The sequence below is a fragment of the Toxorhynchites rutilus genome, chromosome 1, assembly GCF_029784135.1.
Source record: "Toxorhynchites rutilus septentrionalis strain SRP chromosome 1, ASM2978413v1, whole genome shotgun sequence".
Lineage (NCBI taxonomy): Eukaryota > Metazoa > Arthropoda > Insecta > Diptera > Culicidae > Toxorhynchites > Toxorhynchites rutilus.
In genome coordinates this window covers 194,097,412-194,113,991 of record NC_073744.1, presented here as the reverse complement: position 1 = coordinate 194,113,991, position 16,580 = coordinate 194,097,412, and the positions used below count along the sequence as shown (strand labels likewise).

The following is a 16,580-nucleotide window of genomic DNA, read 5'->3' as shown; positions in this document are numbered from 1 at the left end:
TTTGATTGTTTACGTATTGAAAAAAATTGTTTTGTGTATTTTGCCATGTAAACATGTTGTATTGGAATTTGCGTTGATTACATGCCTAGTTCTCACGGCCCGTTGAACCACGCTTTCGTTGAAACTTTGGGTATAATAGAGTATAGCCGTCTTCCAAAATCATCTCTGTTACATTGGTGTTACCAAATGGTGAGTGACTGGCGTCGAGAAATGGGGATGAATTTCCGAAATGTTATTTTTCCACTTTTTTCGTGTTTCCAAAACTGTGCCTACATTAGGGTGCCAATAAATGTATGGGAAAAAATCGACCTTAAAATTTCAAAAAATTACCCCATAAAAATGTTCACCACCTCGAAAAAACACCCTATGCAAAATATCAACTCAATCACCCAAGGGAGAGTAAAGGGGTAAAATTAGAGTAAAATTGGGGTTTCAATGCGAAATGTTGATTTACACGATAAAATACCCAATGCAAAAGATTAGCTCAATTTAGCATGCAATTTCAAGATATTTGGCATAAAAAAAATTAAAACATCGATTTCCGGTGATATTTCGGTTTTCAAAAAACTCTAATTTTACCCAGAGTGTCGATGTTTGACAAAAATTTCATGCAATTTAAAGACATTTGGCTTGGTTTTTTTTCGAGGTGGTGAACATTTTTATTGTGTATTTGGATGACCATTTTCATTAGCACCCTATCGGTCATTGATATGCAATTTCACGAAGCAACCAACATCAAAGTTCCAAATTTAAATTTCATTTGCTAGAGTTAATTGTATCTCTCACCTTACTTGCAAAGTAAAAATGCACCTATTTGCGTATATAGGGTTGGGGAAAAAGAAATGTCGTATTTCTGATCGAAATTTGACGCTTTATTTAACACTAGCTGACCCGGCAAACTTCGTCTCGCCCAAAATTTATTTTTCGGTATCACATCCACGTTTTTTTACCAAGCGCTGTTCATGGGTCCAATCGCAGAATTATTTATTGATTGATCTTCTAATTTACCCTTTAAAATTACCTTTTACTATAAAATTCCTAGTACTTCTACCAAAACTCGGCATTATAATAATATCAGAGTATTTTCAGACACACTTCTCGTTCAAGATTTTTCAACCACTTGCAAATAACATGTTTCTCCGTTACGTTACAAGCCAAATTTGGTTTGTTTGAGTAATTCTCGAGTAATGCAGAAATTTGTGTTTCATTTGTATGACAGCCCCCTCATAGAGGGGGGGGGGGGGGGGGGGTTGAGTGTCTCACTACCGTCACTACCGTAAAAACATTTATTGCACCCTAAAACCTCCACATGCCAAATTTGGTTTTATTTGCTTGATTAATTTTCGAGAAATACGGAAATTTGTGTTTCATTTGTATGGTATCATTGGACGAAAACCTTCCCCGGCCCCAAATACAATACCATGCCGATCGGTTCAGTTGTTTCCGAGTCCATAAGAATCAGAAAGACAGAAAGACAGACAGATATCACTCCATTTATATATATATATATATATATATATATATATATATATATATATATATATATATATATATATATATATATATATATATATATATATATATATATATATATATATATTATACATATATATATATATATATATATATATAAATGGAGTGATATCTGTCTGTCTTTCTGTCTTTCTGATTCTTATGGACTCGGAAACTACTGAACCGATCGGCATGGTATTGTATTTGGGGCCGGGGAAGGTTTTCGTCCAATGATACCATACAAATGAAACACAAATTTCCGTATTTCTCGACAATTAATCAAGCAAATAAAACCAAATTTGGCATGTGGAGGTTTTAGGGTGCAATAAATGTTTTTACGGTAGTGACGGTAGTGAGACACTCAACCCCCCCCCCCCCCTCTATGAGGGGGCTGTCATACAAATGAAACACAAATTTCTGCATTACTCGAGAATTACTCAAACAAACCAAATTTGGCTTGTAACGTAACGGAGAAACATGTTATTTGCAAGTGGTTGAAAAATCTTGAACGAGAATATATATATATATATATATATATATATATATATATATATATATATATATATATATATAATCGTCATGCTTGTAGAGGTACATCACGGCCTTTCCAATTCCCGACTGTTTGAGATAGGACTTTTCAATACAGGGAAACTGAAACCCAAACACATAAATTAATGGCGATCTAAGCGCAACAAACCCTCGGACGAACTTAAATCGGAAAGAAGTTTCAAAATGGATTCTCGAATCTGCAAACAAGGCAACGATTTGTTCGGTATATATATATATATATATATATATATATATATATATATATATATATATATATATATATATATATATATATATATATATATATATATATATATATATATATATATATATATATATATATATATAGATACTTATCCAATTTAAGTCAAATATGCGCCTACCAGTACGGGGAGTATCTTCGACAGCCACTACACCAGAACGAAATCGATCAAACCAACGCTGTGCTGTGCGAATCGTTACAGTATCGGGTTCATAAACTACACGAATTTTTTCGGCCGCCTTCGTTGCAGTTTTACAGGTAGTAAAAACGTTAAATACGGCGAATTTTTTGCTTGGTGGACTCCATCTTTGACGCGCTATAACTTGAGACTGAAACGGACAATCACAAGACTGCATAACGACACTTGTAGCACAGATTGTCGTCTTTAAATAGCCGTATAGTATGACCCGATGCGATAAGTACAACACATGATATGTTTAAGTGTTGTCATACACCAAGGTATTTTTTACGCGGATTTTCCAATTAGCTCGGTTTTTTACGCGGGTTTTTCAATCAACGCGGTTTTTTTAACGAGGGTACCGCGTAAAAAAGACCAGAGCAATATAACATCTCTCACTCCGCTCACATTTCGTCTTCATGCTCTGTCAGAGCATATGACGGTAATCAGTGCTTGCGACGGAACTTAGCGCTTATAACGGAAATTAGTGCCGCACTCTATCACGATGCTTACGTAGATTTTAGGTGACCTGGTTTTTTACGCGGATTTTCCAGTTAACGCGGTTTTTTATGCGGATTTTCCAATTAACGCGGTTTGTTTTTACGAGGTACGTATCCCCCGCGTAAAAAAAACCTGGGTGTATATTGACAATATACGACATTTCTTTTTCCCCAACCCAATAATTTCATATTTGGTCTATGGAAAGTGTAACTTTCACCTCAAGTTATGATTATTAAAATGAATCGATTATTGGAAATATCGCACCACCCTGATTGGTAGCGAAGCTGGGTTATAAAAAATGTAAACACCCATCGATTCAATTGCTTTGCTGGAAGAGGAGGAACAAACGAAGAAAATGTTACACTGAAATGTTTGTGAGGCGTTTCTAATATTGATTGAGTAGTGGCGATGAAAAACTTCATCGGACAGTCGTCGATCAAACAAGTGCAATTGATGTAGTTAGTGTTGGTATAACTGCGCCACATTTGGCTCTGTTTTGGTTTCGGTTCAACGAAAAACATTCTTTGCGTCAGATTTTTTTATTTATTACTTGAAAATTTACACTCTCAATTGTTACTATGAACATAAAACAGAGGATAAGTTAGTCTACAAGTTGTTGAAACAGCGACAGGAGCTGTTTGAATTTCATTCAATGGGATACCTAGTTAAGATATTGTAGAGCAGCCTTTAAACTAGAAAATATGCTCATTAAGATTTGCATGCTGTTTAAAGCGTCATTTTTCGTCCTTCTATAGAAATTTCCACCGCTCGCCGGGAAGCCTTGAGCCTCTTCGCATCGATGAATTTTTTCAGATGTTTCTCATAGCGGTTCATCTTTTTCTTTGTGATCTGAAACAAAACACGATTTATCATCGTTTGCCTGTTACGTTTAATATGGAGCATAATTACCCGGCTCATATCAATATCGCTGGTTGATTTTGGCCGAACAATGTATTCCTTATCCGAAGGCATGGGAACACGAGCCCGTTGCACCCATCCTTTGTCTCCGGGCCGTAATGCACCCCTAAAAAAGAACGTATTTGATCATAAAAAAAAGAAGTTGCTTCCTTTTATCATTCATCCTTACTTATCAGCTTCGGTAAACGGTAAGCCCTTTTTGCTGGTACTGCCCTGGCCCTGTGGTTCCGGCGAGGCTTTGCGTTTTTTGGGCATCTGCTGCAAATCTCTTTGCTGACGTTCCTCACGGGATATCGCTTTGAAGTCGGTACTCAGGTTGAAGATAGGTCGAGCCCATTCGGATATCAATTTCCCAGCGCGTTCTCGGTTCAGTTTGGACTCTCGAGGATGCTTGTAGAGGTACATCACGGCCTTTCCAATTCCCGACTGTTTGAGATAGGACTTTTCAATACAGGGAAACTGAAACCCAAACACATACATTAATGGCGATCTAAGCGCAACAAACCCTCGGACGAACTTACATCGGAAAGAAGCTTCAGAATGGATTCTCGAATCTGCAAACAAGGCAAAGATTTGTTCGGTAACGGAGCTAACCAGTCTGTCAGAACGTTGAGCACGTTATGCTCGATGAAGGCTAGCTGAAGGTCCTTCTTGATCAGCTGGGACATGGCAAACTTGAGGATGGTAATTTTCTTGACTGCCGGTTTGTTTTCTTTGTTGAGTTGGCGATCTTCTTCAGCAGCGTGACGCATCTGTTGCAAAAGCTGCGCGATCAGATCATCATTGTCGTTGATCAAGTCGATATCATTTCGCTTGCGTCGTTTCGATTTTTCCTCCCTTTTACGCGACAACATGAGCTCGAAATCGGAAACGAATTCCCCACTAAAATGTAATGTATTACAATAATAATATTACCAAACTTGTCCAGAGTGTCGACCGAAAAAAAATCCTCGATATTCCCTGATTCTCTAGTAATTTATCACAAACATTCCAGATGTAAACTAGTAAGCAAATTTCCTCTACTAGTTCTGTAACTGTAGTTCTTGGAACAATAAACTGACTTCTTTTTTGTTTTGAATTTTTCGTTGACATCTCCTCGTTTCTTCGCTGAATAAAATTCCCGAGAGTTGAGAGAAGTCACACAATGCATAAGTTTCGTCGTCCATAATACAGCATTTTTTTCTCCCAAAAAAGTCTGATTTTTACGTTCTTGCCCGTTGTTTAGCTTCTCAATTTTGTGTTGCGTTTTGATCAACAACTTGATCAACAGTCTGAACATTGAATGCCTTCAGACCTGCACTGGCCTTCATTCGCCGATCTGTTGTCTCACTACAATTCTGTTTTACTGCTATTTCACGTTTAGAGAGTTTAGGATTTCTCTGTAAGCAAGCTTTTACTTTCTTCACAGTTTCTGGATATTTCAATCCGTTCTTGCGACCCGAACCAGCTATCCTGTTATCGTTTATGTTGTGTTTGAATGTTTTAATCATTCTTGACACTGTACTTTGGTTCACTTCAGCTTTATTGGTGATTGTTGGTTGGGACCACCGCGGATTTTCTCGGAATACTCGAATTAGAAATTCGCGGCTTTTCACTTTGTGCTACTAATTACTCACATATTGATAAAAGTCAGATAAGAGATTATCAGAAATTTTTTAACGAAAAAATCTCTTCAATCCGCTCTCAATTTACTCTTATACTTTTTGAGATAGAACCGCTTGAAGTTATGCATATTTTTCTGCCTCAGTCCGTAGAAGTCCTTGAAATAATTTCAATACTGGACGAGTAAAAGAAAGGACTACGAATTTGGATATGCAAAGAACATCAATTATTTGCATTCAAGATTAAAAAACTAAGAACTGTCTTCAGGGATGATAGTCTGAGAGAGGGTACGCTGACAAATCGAAAAAACAATAACAAAAATTACAAGTCACGGCCTCTCCTGTAGGTAATTATGTTGTAATATTGTTACTCTTGTCCGAGAGTTTTCATCAATCCGTTTATAGACGTTGAGCTTGGGCTGGACGTTGAAATCGTCGTTCAAGTTTTTCCTCGAAGCTCAAGTGTTCTGCAGGTTTCGCATTGTCAGATAGTTTTGACATAGGACTACGTTTTTCGTTTCTACACTGGGGTGTAAGTTCGAAGTTTCGAAAACGAAAGCGTTACGCCGCAGAACGAGATTTTGGACGTTAATTGCTCCTAAAAAACTGAACGAAATGGTATGATAAACGCGTTATATGCCTGTTACTTTTTGATCCAAAAACTCGTTTCAATAGCCCTAAAATTGCTTTCAAAACAGGCTATTGAAATCACACAAATCGGTATATAATCGAGTGCCACTCAGAAATCCACTCAGTTATGATTGCGCAACGATTGAGGTACGAACGCTGGAATGGATGGACATTGCAGATACATTCGAGTCGGCAATACTTTTATACCCCCAAGCATTTTTACACTCCGGAATTCGTTTTGCTATCACGGTCTACAAAAGCGGGTACGAATGCAACGCTCTGGCTCGATTATTCAAGACTGCATTGGAAGATATCTCTTCATGTCGCCAGCTTACTGAACTTCTACGCATACCGTTTGATGATTAGGCAAAACGTTGATAACTATTTGCTGCGACAACTACTACCATAATGCATGAATTGACTTAAATTGGGATTTTTTTGCAATTGAATCAATACACACAAAAGATAGCTGCGCAGCGACGATATCGTACCCAATGAGGAACATCCGAGGTGGAATTATTGCTAATTGAAGAAATACGATTGATTACTAAGCCAACGACAGTCCTACGTCAACCTTGCGGTTATATCATAGGTATAACCCATCCATAATTTTTTCCTTCTGTTGTCTAGTGACTGAATCAATATCATCATCGTCGACTTTGATCAAGTCAGGCAAATTTCAAATGCCTGCTTGATCAATGCAGTCCGTGACCCTTGATAGAAGACGCCAAAGTCATCCTTAATTGCGTCACGATCACGAGCAGAATGATTATTCATATACGAGAACAGATCTGCATATACGAAACGTCTTTCTGCAGTCCTTCCAATCAGGGCTTCAAGCAGCTGCTTCGAAATTTATTATGGTTGTTCCGATAGCCGATGTTCTAGGATAAACTGCTATCTGACGTCAGCATCATAAAGGGTGCATTTCTTCCACAATAGCAGTTCCACAGCGACTGGAACTGGTTCGAGGCCATCAACCAATTTCTTTATCGCTGTCAGTTCTTCATCGCTGAAGATTATCATGTGTTTCGTTTTCAGATGGAGCAGCGATTTTTGAACTGAAGTTCGGAGGTCGTAGAATCGACGCAACACTGCCAGTTGTGTGTTTTCGAACTTATTTGGTTCTCGAGTAATCTTCCCGTCGTTTTGGAAGATATATATAAGGCAAATATTAATTATGGTGTAAAAATAAAAATCACTCACATTACCGCCCATTGATTGTAAAATTGCCGATAATTCGGTATTGGAAAATGACCCGGTATTACCGGAAAATCCGGTTAACAATCCCTAATCGGTATCGAATTATCACTGATACCTCGATTTTCACTAAATACTCCGTTCAGTTCGGCTGAAGAAAGGAAATGGAATTGAGAGAGAAGAGCATAAAGGGTGTGTCACATCAAATTGCATCACGGAAAAAACGCTGTAGAAATTCGCCCAGTAGACCGATCCTTTTGAAAATTTTAGACAGTAAAATAGAAACTATTAAACAACTTTTGGCATTTTCTTTTTATTCATACTTCGAGCCCAAGCCCGTATGCTCGCACCTTCCTCTTTACCCCGTCCATAAGGTTCTGTACAACGTCAGGTTGTAGTTTTTTTTTGAACAGAAATCCATTTTCTCTTGAAGTCCGCCTCCGATTTGACAACTTTTGGGTTCTTCCGGAGGGCCTGCTTCATAATCGCCCAATATTTCTCTATTGGGCGAAGCTCCGGCGCGTTGGGCGGGTTCATTTCCTTTGGCACGAAGGTGACCCCGTTGGCTTCGTACCACTCCAACACGTCCTTTGAATAGTGACACGAAGCGAGATCCGGCCAGAAGATGGTCGGGCCCTCGTGCTGCTTCAATAGTGGTGGTAAGCGCTTCTGTAGGCACTCCTTAAGGTAAACCTGCCCGTTTACCGTGCCGGTCATCACGAAGGGGGCGCTCCGCTTTCCGCAAGAGCAGATCGCTTGCCACACCATGTACTTTTTGGCAAACATGGATAGTTTCTGCTTGCGAATCTCCTCCGGAACGCTGCATTTGTCCTCTGCGGAGGAGAACAACAGGCCCGGCAGCTGACGAAAGTCCGCTTTGACGTAGGTTTCGTCGTCCATTACCAGGCAATGCGGCTTCGTCAGGATTTCGGTGTACAGCTTCCGGGCTCGCGTCTTCCCCACCATGTTTTGCCTTTCGTCGCGGTTAGGAGCCTTCTGAACCTTGTATGTACGCAGGCCCTCCCGCTGCTTGGTCCGCTGGACGAATGAACTTGACAAATTCAGCTTATTGGCGACATCCCGGACCGAACTTCTCGGATCACGTCTAAACTGCTTAACTACGCGCTTGTGATCTTTTTCACTGACGGAGCATCCATTTTTGCCGTTCTTCACCTTCCGGTCGATGGTTAGGTTCTCGAAGTATCGTTTTAGTACTCTGCTGACCGTGGATTGGACGATTCCCAGCATCTTACCGATGTCCCGATGTGACAACTCCGGATTCTCGAAATGAGTGCACAGGATTAATTCACGACGCTCTTTTTCGTTCGACATTTTTCCAAATTTACGAAAAATTGACAGTGTTTTTTCCGTGATGCATTTTGATGTGACACACCCTTTAATGCATAGACGTGTGAGCGTAACCATCCTCATCTCACATCGAGATAACAATTAAATAGATTTCCGAGCGGGTATCAGCTTATATACAGATTTATGTGCCTTACAACAATTTTTAAGCTATTGAAACATGTTTTCGGGTCAATAATTAACAACTATATATCAGAGAGTTGTTAATTATTGACCTATATAGAGTATCAAAGTACTCTGTTGAGCCGACAAAAAGATATTAACGTTCAAAACGTTGCACTTCAAGCGTCATGCTTTCGTTTTCGAAACTTTGAACTTACATCTCGGTACAGAAATGAAAGACAAAGTCCTACGTCAAAATTCATGCATTTCAGTAATCGGACCTTGTTTTTAATTATGATGAATCATGTTAATGAGCTACACTCTGTCCAACTTCTCTAAGACCAGGTGTAGATCTGACTGCTTTGTATCATTGTAAACAAACAATGCTCCAATTTATATTCTAGTGTATTGGTATTGGTAACTATCATACACTGCATGATTTTCATATGTATATGTGTGCAAGCGCTGAGCGTAAACAAATGTTTTTTGTATCTTTCAAGTGTCAAGTTTGTATAAGACCAGTTACGCTGTCCCTTGTTTTACTTGTTTTGGTCAGTAAATCTGGGAGATGTCGAAGGGAAAAGTGCTCACAGAGGGAGAAAAAACAACAAATCGATGCATTTCACCAAGAAAATGTTGGTATCAGAGAAATTGCTCGTTGGATTGGACGATCGCATCAAGTAGTGCTCAATAATTTGGCGAATCCTCAAGGATACCGTTTAAAAAGGAGAGCTCCACGTAAATCGGAGATCTCTAACCGGGATAAGCAGAAAATAGTTGAAACAGCTTCGAATATTTCAAAATCGCTTATGCAAATAAATTTCCAATGTTTCCAGGGAGACAATTCGTCGAGTTTTGGTTAAAAGTCCTTACATAAAGGGGGTTAAATAGAATTCGTTACTGACTTCTGTTGATTAGTGCCTTGGAGCATGGTTTTGCCTGATAGTTCACACTTAGTACTGTTAGGCTTCCTAAATTAAAAATAACAGTAAGGTACACCGGGGCAAGTTGAATCGGTTTTTTCAAAGTTGATTTTCAAATTAGTCTAATAAAATCCTAAGATTATCGATTTCAAGTCTGTCTAATCAATCTTTTCCGTTTTTTCCAACTTACCCCGCATAACGGCAGCATAACTTCAAGTGAATTTTCAGAATCTGCATTCTGTCTGACAGTGCCGCGGATCCGTCGCTTTTTCATGGTCACTTCAACGGATTTTGACCTTCTTGAGACAGGCCGTGATGTCGTTTGAAATTGAGAAAGTAATCATCTTCCGGAATGCTATCCTTGAACGGTGTTTCAAGAAGTTTTTCGTTAGATACTGTTTCAGAGCGATGGTTGTCTCCTTTTTGCTTTAACCATAGTCACATTTCGCCTTAGCTTCGATGCTGTTCTTGATTCCACTTTTGAATGAACAGCAGTAGATATTCTTATTATGCTGCTCTTCATGCCACTTAAGCCTTTGACACGCCGAAACAAAGTTGGTTCCGGTATGACGTGAAACAGTGTCGATTCCCCTTGTGTCATTAATCATCCTTGCACAAAAGTATACTCAGTAGTCCTTCTCCTAACGTACTTTCCGACCAAAATGCAGAAAAAAAATGCGGTTCATAAGTGACAATAAGTCAATCCATACCTTGGTTTCAACTTACCCTGGCCGTTAAAAAGCAAGAGGTAGGTGAAAAATGTTTTGTTAAAAATCATAAATTACAAGCAAACAGTTTTTGGGACGGATTGAGTTGGTTTCAACGACCAAAAACAAACAATGCCATAGAGCGCGTTCAGACGCTTCAATCTTCCGGCAACTGTAAAAGTTTAAGTTCTAACCAGCCTATATGATAATCCAAAAAGATTACAAGTGCTAAAAATCACAAATTGCAATTTCTCCCTGTTTGGTTAAGAGATTCTCTGATATTCCCTGATTTTAAAGGGTTTTCTAGGTAATCGACACCCTGTTGAATAGTCGCCTCAACAAACCTTGCTCCCTCGCGGATTCCTTCGTCCTCCGAATCACCGGCATCTACCAACGGTCTGTCAGCGCTTGTTTTCAGTTCCTCTGTTTCGCCTTCAGCATCCGCCGGGGCCTTCTCTTCAGCTTCCAGCTCCTCTCCTTCGTGATCGGAATCGGTAATTTTTGCTCGTTTTTTCGGCGTTTCCTCATCGTCTGAATCGCTGAGAATGCCGGTGCGTTTCTTTTTGTTTGCCGGCGATACCGATCGACTTCGGGATCCTGATTTTGAGCGCGATCTTGATCGACTGCGAGATTTACCGGAGCTTCGACTGCGGCTTCGTTTCTGCTTGAACGAATAATCAATCCATCAGCTATGAATTGTGAGAGGATGCATCGAAAATATACATACTTCATTGACTCGGCTTCCCGAACGGTTCCTGCTGCGACTGCGACTTTTCGAACGAGACCTAGACTTTGATCCAGACCTAGATCGCGATCTTGAACCAGACTTTCGGCTGCGGCTGCGACTTCGGCGCTGGAATACATTCTTATCGGATCAATGTTCAAGCAACCATAACAAATACTATCATACCGAACTGGTTCGACTTCCTGAACGACTACGACTCCTAGATTTCGATCTGGATCCTGAGCGGCTTCTGGATCGGGCAGAGCTTCGACTACGGCTGCGTCGCTGTGAAGAAAAACGAGGCGATTAAAACACAGTTCCAAAACAAGCAGTAATATATGAGCTCACCGAACTGGCACGAGATCGTGAACGGGATCGAGACTTGCCAGATTCTGCACTTGCGCTTCTATTCCGGGACCGGCTGCGACTTTTCGATCTACTTCGACTCTTCGATCGACTGCGGCTTTTTGAGCGACTTCCGCTTTTCGAACGGCTACGGCTCTTCGAGCGACTTCGGCTTTTAGATCGGCTTCGACTCTTTGATCGGCTCTTAGAACGACTCCGGCTTTTGGAACGACTCCGACTTTTCGAACGGCTGCGGCTCTTCGATCGACTGCGACTCTTGGAACGACTCCTGCTCTTCGAACGGCTCCGGCTTTTGGAACGACTACCACTCTTGGAGCGCTTGGGGGATCCTGAACGACTGCGACTTTTTGAGCGGCTCACACTTTTCGAACGACTTCGACTCTTCGAGCGACTTACGCTCTTGGAACGACTGCGTGCTGCTGATAGGGAACGCGATCTGGAGCGTGACTTTCTGGAAACTTCCGGGGTTGCGTCCCTTGAAGCCGACTGACGCTCCACAGAAACGTCTTAGGGGTGAAAAGAGAACGGAAATTGAGTTCGAAATGCGGAACTGATGTATTTTTCCAAGACAGAAATCAAAACAGTTCATCCAAAAATGTAAATATATACGTACCGTTTTCGGACTCCATCGCTACCAGAAATAGTTATTGTATTATTTCCGCAGAACAATGGCGGATTGGCCGAATATTTTTCGGGTTTTATGAAAAACTAAACAGCAGCAATAACCGAACACTTTCAACTGTATGGCGTATGAAGGAATACGTGCTGTCATCAGCTGTCAGAATTTGTTCATCGAAAGCAGCCACCCTAAACAGATTCGACCGATAATGAATAGCGAGTCATTGCTATTTGCTTTTGGACGATAAACAAAAATGTCTGACAGAATTCCCCTTGATGGTGCCTACTGGGTCACACATACCACAATGTGCTGTTCGTAATTTAGGTAAAAATTCATTTTGTGGAAACCGTGATGCCAAATATGGTTTCGCTTGACCTGATGTGGAGATACGTAATAATTTTGTGAAGGAATTAAGGAGATTTTAAAGTATGAGAAAGATCTCTCATTGTTTCATTACGTTTCAAACATTCAATGAAAATTTTTAAAATGAGATCAATCTACATACTGTTTCGACAATCATTGAAAATACTATTCCCTGTGAAGATATCCAAAAAAAAAACACCCACCATCCCTGTTCGATGACCGTAGTAATGGTAGTAACGCATGTACACGGCAAGACGGAATCATTCACATTTGATGTATATCGGTTTTTTTAATTGTGAAAGCCACAAGATAGTATGCGATTATATGGCCTATGATATTAGGTTGGGGAAAAAGTAATCCATTAGTTTTGGCTATAACTATTTTTAATATGCCTCGGATTGTCCGATTTCAGTCAAATATACGCCATTTTTTTGGAAAATTTGTTGCCTTTCTAAAGGTAGCTACATAATGTCTCTATCATAGAGGTCCTTTTTAGCGAAAAATCATAGCAATAGATTTTTACAATCTTTTCTTGATCTCAATTTCTTATCACTCTGGAATTTTTCCAATGCGAGAAAAAGGTGATAATCGTTTGGTGCAAGGTCCGAACTATATGGTGGATGCATTAAAACATCCCAATCAAGTTCTCGGAATTGTGTGGCCTTGCGTTGTCCTGATGGAAAAAAAAACTTTTTTGTTGGCCAATTCTGAACGTTATTTTCTCCGTACAATTACCGGCACCTGGTGGGGAGCCCATCCCGAAGATCTTATAATGTTGTATCGAACAACTATTCTCTCAGTGATGGAGTATGGCAGTTTCTGTTTTCAATCAGCTGCCAAAACACACCTCATTAAACTCGAGCGAATTCAGTATCTTTGTCTCCGTATCGCGTTGGGATGTATGCCCTCAACGCATACCATGAGTCTCGAGGTTTTGGCAGGCCTACTCCCACTAAAAGATCGCTTCAATTTATTATCTCTTCGGTTCTTCATCCGATGTAAGGTCATGAACCCATTGGTGATCGGAAATTTTGAGCAGCTGATCGGGCTAAATTTTCACTCCGGATTCATGAGTTCATATCATGAATTCATCTCCATGCAGGTTGATCCTTCTTCGTATATTCCCAACCGTGTTTGTTTCCCTGACTACATCAATTCCTCTGTGCATTTTGATCTGTCCATGAAGCAAGATATCCATGGATATTCAGATTACCAACGATCGAGGATCGCTCCAACGATCTTCGATGAAAAGTATGAGGGTATCAATTGTGATAATATGTTCTTTACTGATGGGTCCACTATAAACGAGTCCACAGGATTTGGAGTGTTCAACGAATATTTTAGCACCTCACACAGTCTTCAGAATCCTTGCTCAGTGTATATTGCTGAATTGGCAGCAATTGATTGGGCGCTGGACAGCGTCGCCTCACGACCTGTTGAACACTATTACATTGTAACGGATAGTCTTAGCTCTGTCGAAGCTATCCGTTCAGTGAGGCCGGAAAAGCACTCGCCGTACTTCCTTGAGAGAATACGAGGAATTTTGAGTGCTTTATCCAGACGCTGTTATGTCATTACCTTTGTCTGGGTCCCTTGCTCAATTTGCTCAATTCCGGGTAATGAGAGGGCTGACTCATTAGCAAAGGTAGGTGCGATTGAGGGCGACATTTATCAGCGTCAAATCGCCTTCAATGAATTTTATTCTTTAGTCCGTAAAAATACCATCGCTAATTGGCAACGCAAATGGAATGAAGATGAATTGGGCCGGTGGTTTCACTCAATTTCCCCTAAGGTTAGCCTCAAACCGTGGTTCAATGGTCTGGACTTGAGTCGGGACTTTATTCGCACCTTCTCCCGACTCATGTCCAATCACTGTTCGTTAGATGCGCTACTCTTTCGTTTCAATCTTGCCAGTAGCAATCTCTGTGTTTGTGGCCAAGGTTACCACGACATCGAGCACGTTGTTTGGTCGTGCGAGGTGTATCTTGTTGCCAGATCGAATTTAGAAAACTCCCTTCGGACCCGAGGTAGACAGCCCAATGTACCGTTGAGAGATGTGTTGGCTCGGTTAGACCTCGATTACATGTCCCTAATATATGTTTTCCTTAAAACTATCGATCTTCGTGTGTGAGAGCGTGCAAGAGCGGGCCACCAGCCGGGTTCAACCCGAAGAGCTACCGCCACACGGAAACAGCAGCCATCGACATCACCAACGAAACGCTGCGCCTACGAGGCGTGTTGCGACTGTCAGACGACAGTCGTCCACACTTGTGGGTACTACTAGGCGACGGATCATGTGGACACACGAAATGAACGAATTCGTGATCCGCGCCTATTACATCTGCACTGCTTTGGAGACGGACATGAGCGGTCGCCCTCGAATACTCGCAATGTTCGAGGAAGCGTATCCAGAGTTCGTCGGGAGGCTTGACCAAAACGCGATGAACGCGAGGCGTAGAGCGATTGTACGCAACAATATGCTCTCCCAAACGCAAGTCGACGAGATCAAGCAGCAGGTGCAGAGAAAACTAAGCTCCAGAACAAGCAGAGCAAGCGATGTGTCGAGACGAAGTTCAGTACGGCTGAGCAATTCATTCGCGAGTGGGGCACGCGAATCAGCACCAGTGGAGGCCACAGTACAACAACCCCCTGAGCCGGAAGATCCACAGCCAGATCAACAACTACTACGCGATCTGGTCTTCCATTACGATGAGGCGATCTCACAGTTCCGCGACACGGACCCATTGTCGCGCCCCAGGATCCCGAAGTTGCAGCATTCCCGCAGGCTGACAAGTGCAGTAAAGCTCATGAACGAGCACGTTCTTTCGCTGCACTTGGTTGATACTGAGAACATGGAGGAGCTGCAACTGAAAGTTTACTGTGCTGCTGTGGCGACCGCCAAAAGTTTAGGATACCGTATTAGGCCAAGAGGCGGACTGCTCCAACATCTCCGTGAAAGACGTGAGCCTCCATGGCGAAGGAGATTGGAGCAACGGATCCTAAACAAGCGCGCCGCAATTGGAAGACTGATGGCGTAAAAAAGAGGCAGCAGATCGGTGAAATTATGTCGCCAAGTTGCTGTGATCGTGCGGCCTACTGAACTTCGCCAGCTGGGAGCTCACCAGCTGACGGAAAAACTCGACACACTGGTACAGCAATTGAGCGTCCTTACAAAACGGCTGAAATGTTACTCTGACTCTGCAAAGCGCCAGGAACAAAATCGGATGTTCAGAGATAACGAGAAAGCGTTCTACGACCACATTAGCGACGAGAAGCCCGACTACCGCGAAGGTTTGCCAGATATTAGCGATGTGACGAACTTCTGGGCTGGTATTTGGGAGACCCCAGTAGAACATCGCGACGGGCAAATGTGGTTAAGACGGGAGGAGGAGAGTTGTGGTGAAATTGGAGAGATGCCAGCTATCATCGTCGGAGAGAACGATGTCCGCGAAGCCTCGCGATACCTGAGGAACTGGGCAGCACCAGGCCCCGATGGTGTCCAGAACTTTTGGCACAAGAAGCTGACCGTCGCACATCCAAAGATAGCTGAGTGCTTCAACAAGGTGCTACGTGACCCACACAACCTTCCTGAATTCGCCACCCGTGGCGTCACCTTCCTCCTCCCGAAAGACAGCAACACATTGAACCCATCAAAGTACAGACCGATAACGTGCCTATCGAGTCTGTACAAAATACTGAGCAGCATAATTACCGCCAAAGTTTCTGCTCACTGCGAACAGCATCACATCATCGCAGAAGAGCAGAAAGGATGCAGGAAAAATACGCATGGCTGCAAAGACCAGGCCATCATCGACGCAGCCATAGTCGGCCAGGCGGTATATAACCAGCGGAACCTAAGTATGGCCTACATCGATTACAGGAAGACTTATGACTCCATACCTCACTCGTTTCTCGTCCGGGTATTGGAGCTCTACAAAATTGATCCCGTCGTCGTTAGGTTCCTGCAGCATGCGATGAGGCAGTGGAGTACGTCTCTGCACCTCAGTGATGGGGAAAATGTGTTGCAGTCTAGAACGCTGCAGATAAAGAGGGGGATATT

At 41.9% G+C, this 16,580-nt stretch overlaps 1 protein-coding gene across 2 annotated transcripts; it reads right to left on the bottom strand.

Moving 5' to 3' along the window:
• Positions 1-3,531: 3,531 nt before the first annotated feature.
• Positions 3,532-12,310, bottom strand: LOC129762696 (protein IWS1 homolog). Of its 2 annotated transcripts, none has more exons than XM_055761189.1 (9): positions 12,152-12,310; positions 11,521-12,044; positions 11,359-11,457; positions 11,176-11,301; positions 10,793-11,112; positions 4,442-4,802; positions 4,090-4,379; positions 3,912-4,026; positions 3,532-3,851 (listed from the first exon to the last, which is right to left on the bottom strand). In XM_055761189.1, the coding sequence occupies exons 1-9, from the start codon at positions 12,165-12,167 to the stop codon at positions 3,729-3,731; spliced, it is 1,974 nt and encodes a 657-aa protein (XP_055617164.1). In that variant the 5' UTR covers positions 12,168-12,310; the 3' UTR covers positions 3,532-3,728. The 2 variants fall into 2 exon arrangements, with proteins under 2 accessions (XP_055617164.1, XP_055617165.1); XM_055761190.1 differs by having other exon boundaries at positions 10,793-11,109.
• Positions 12,311-16,580: the final 4,270 nt, after the last annotated feature.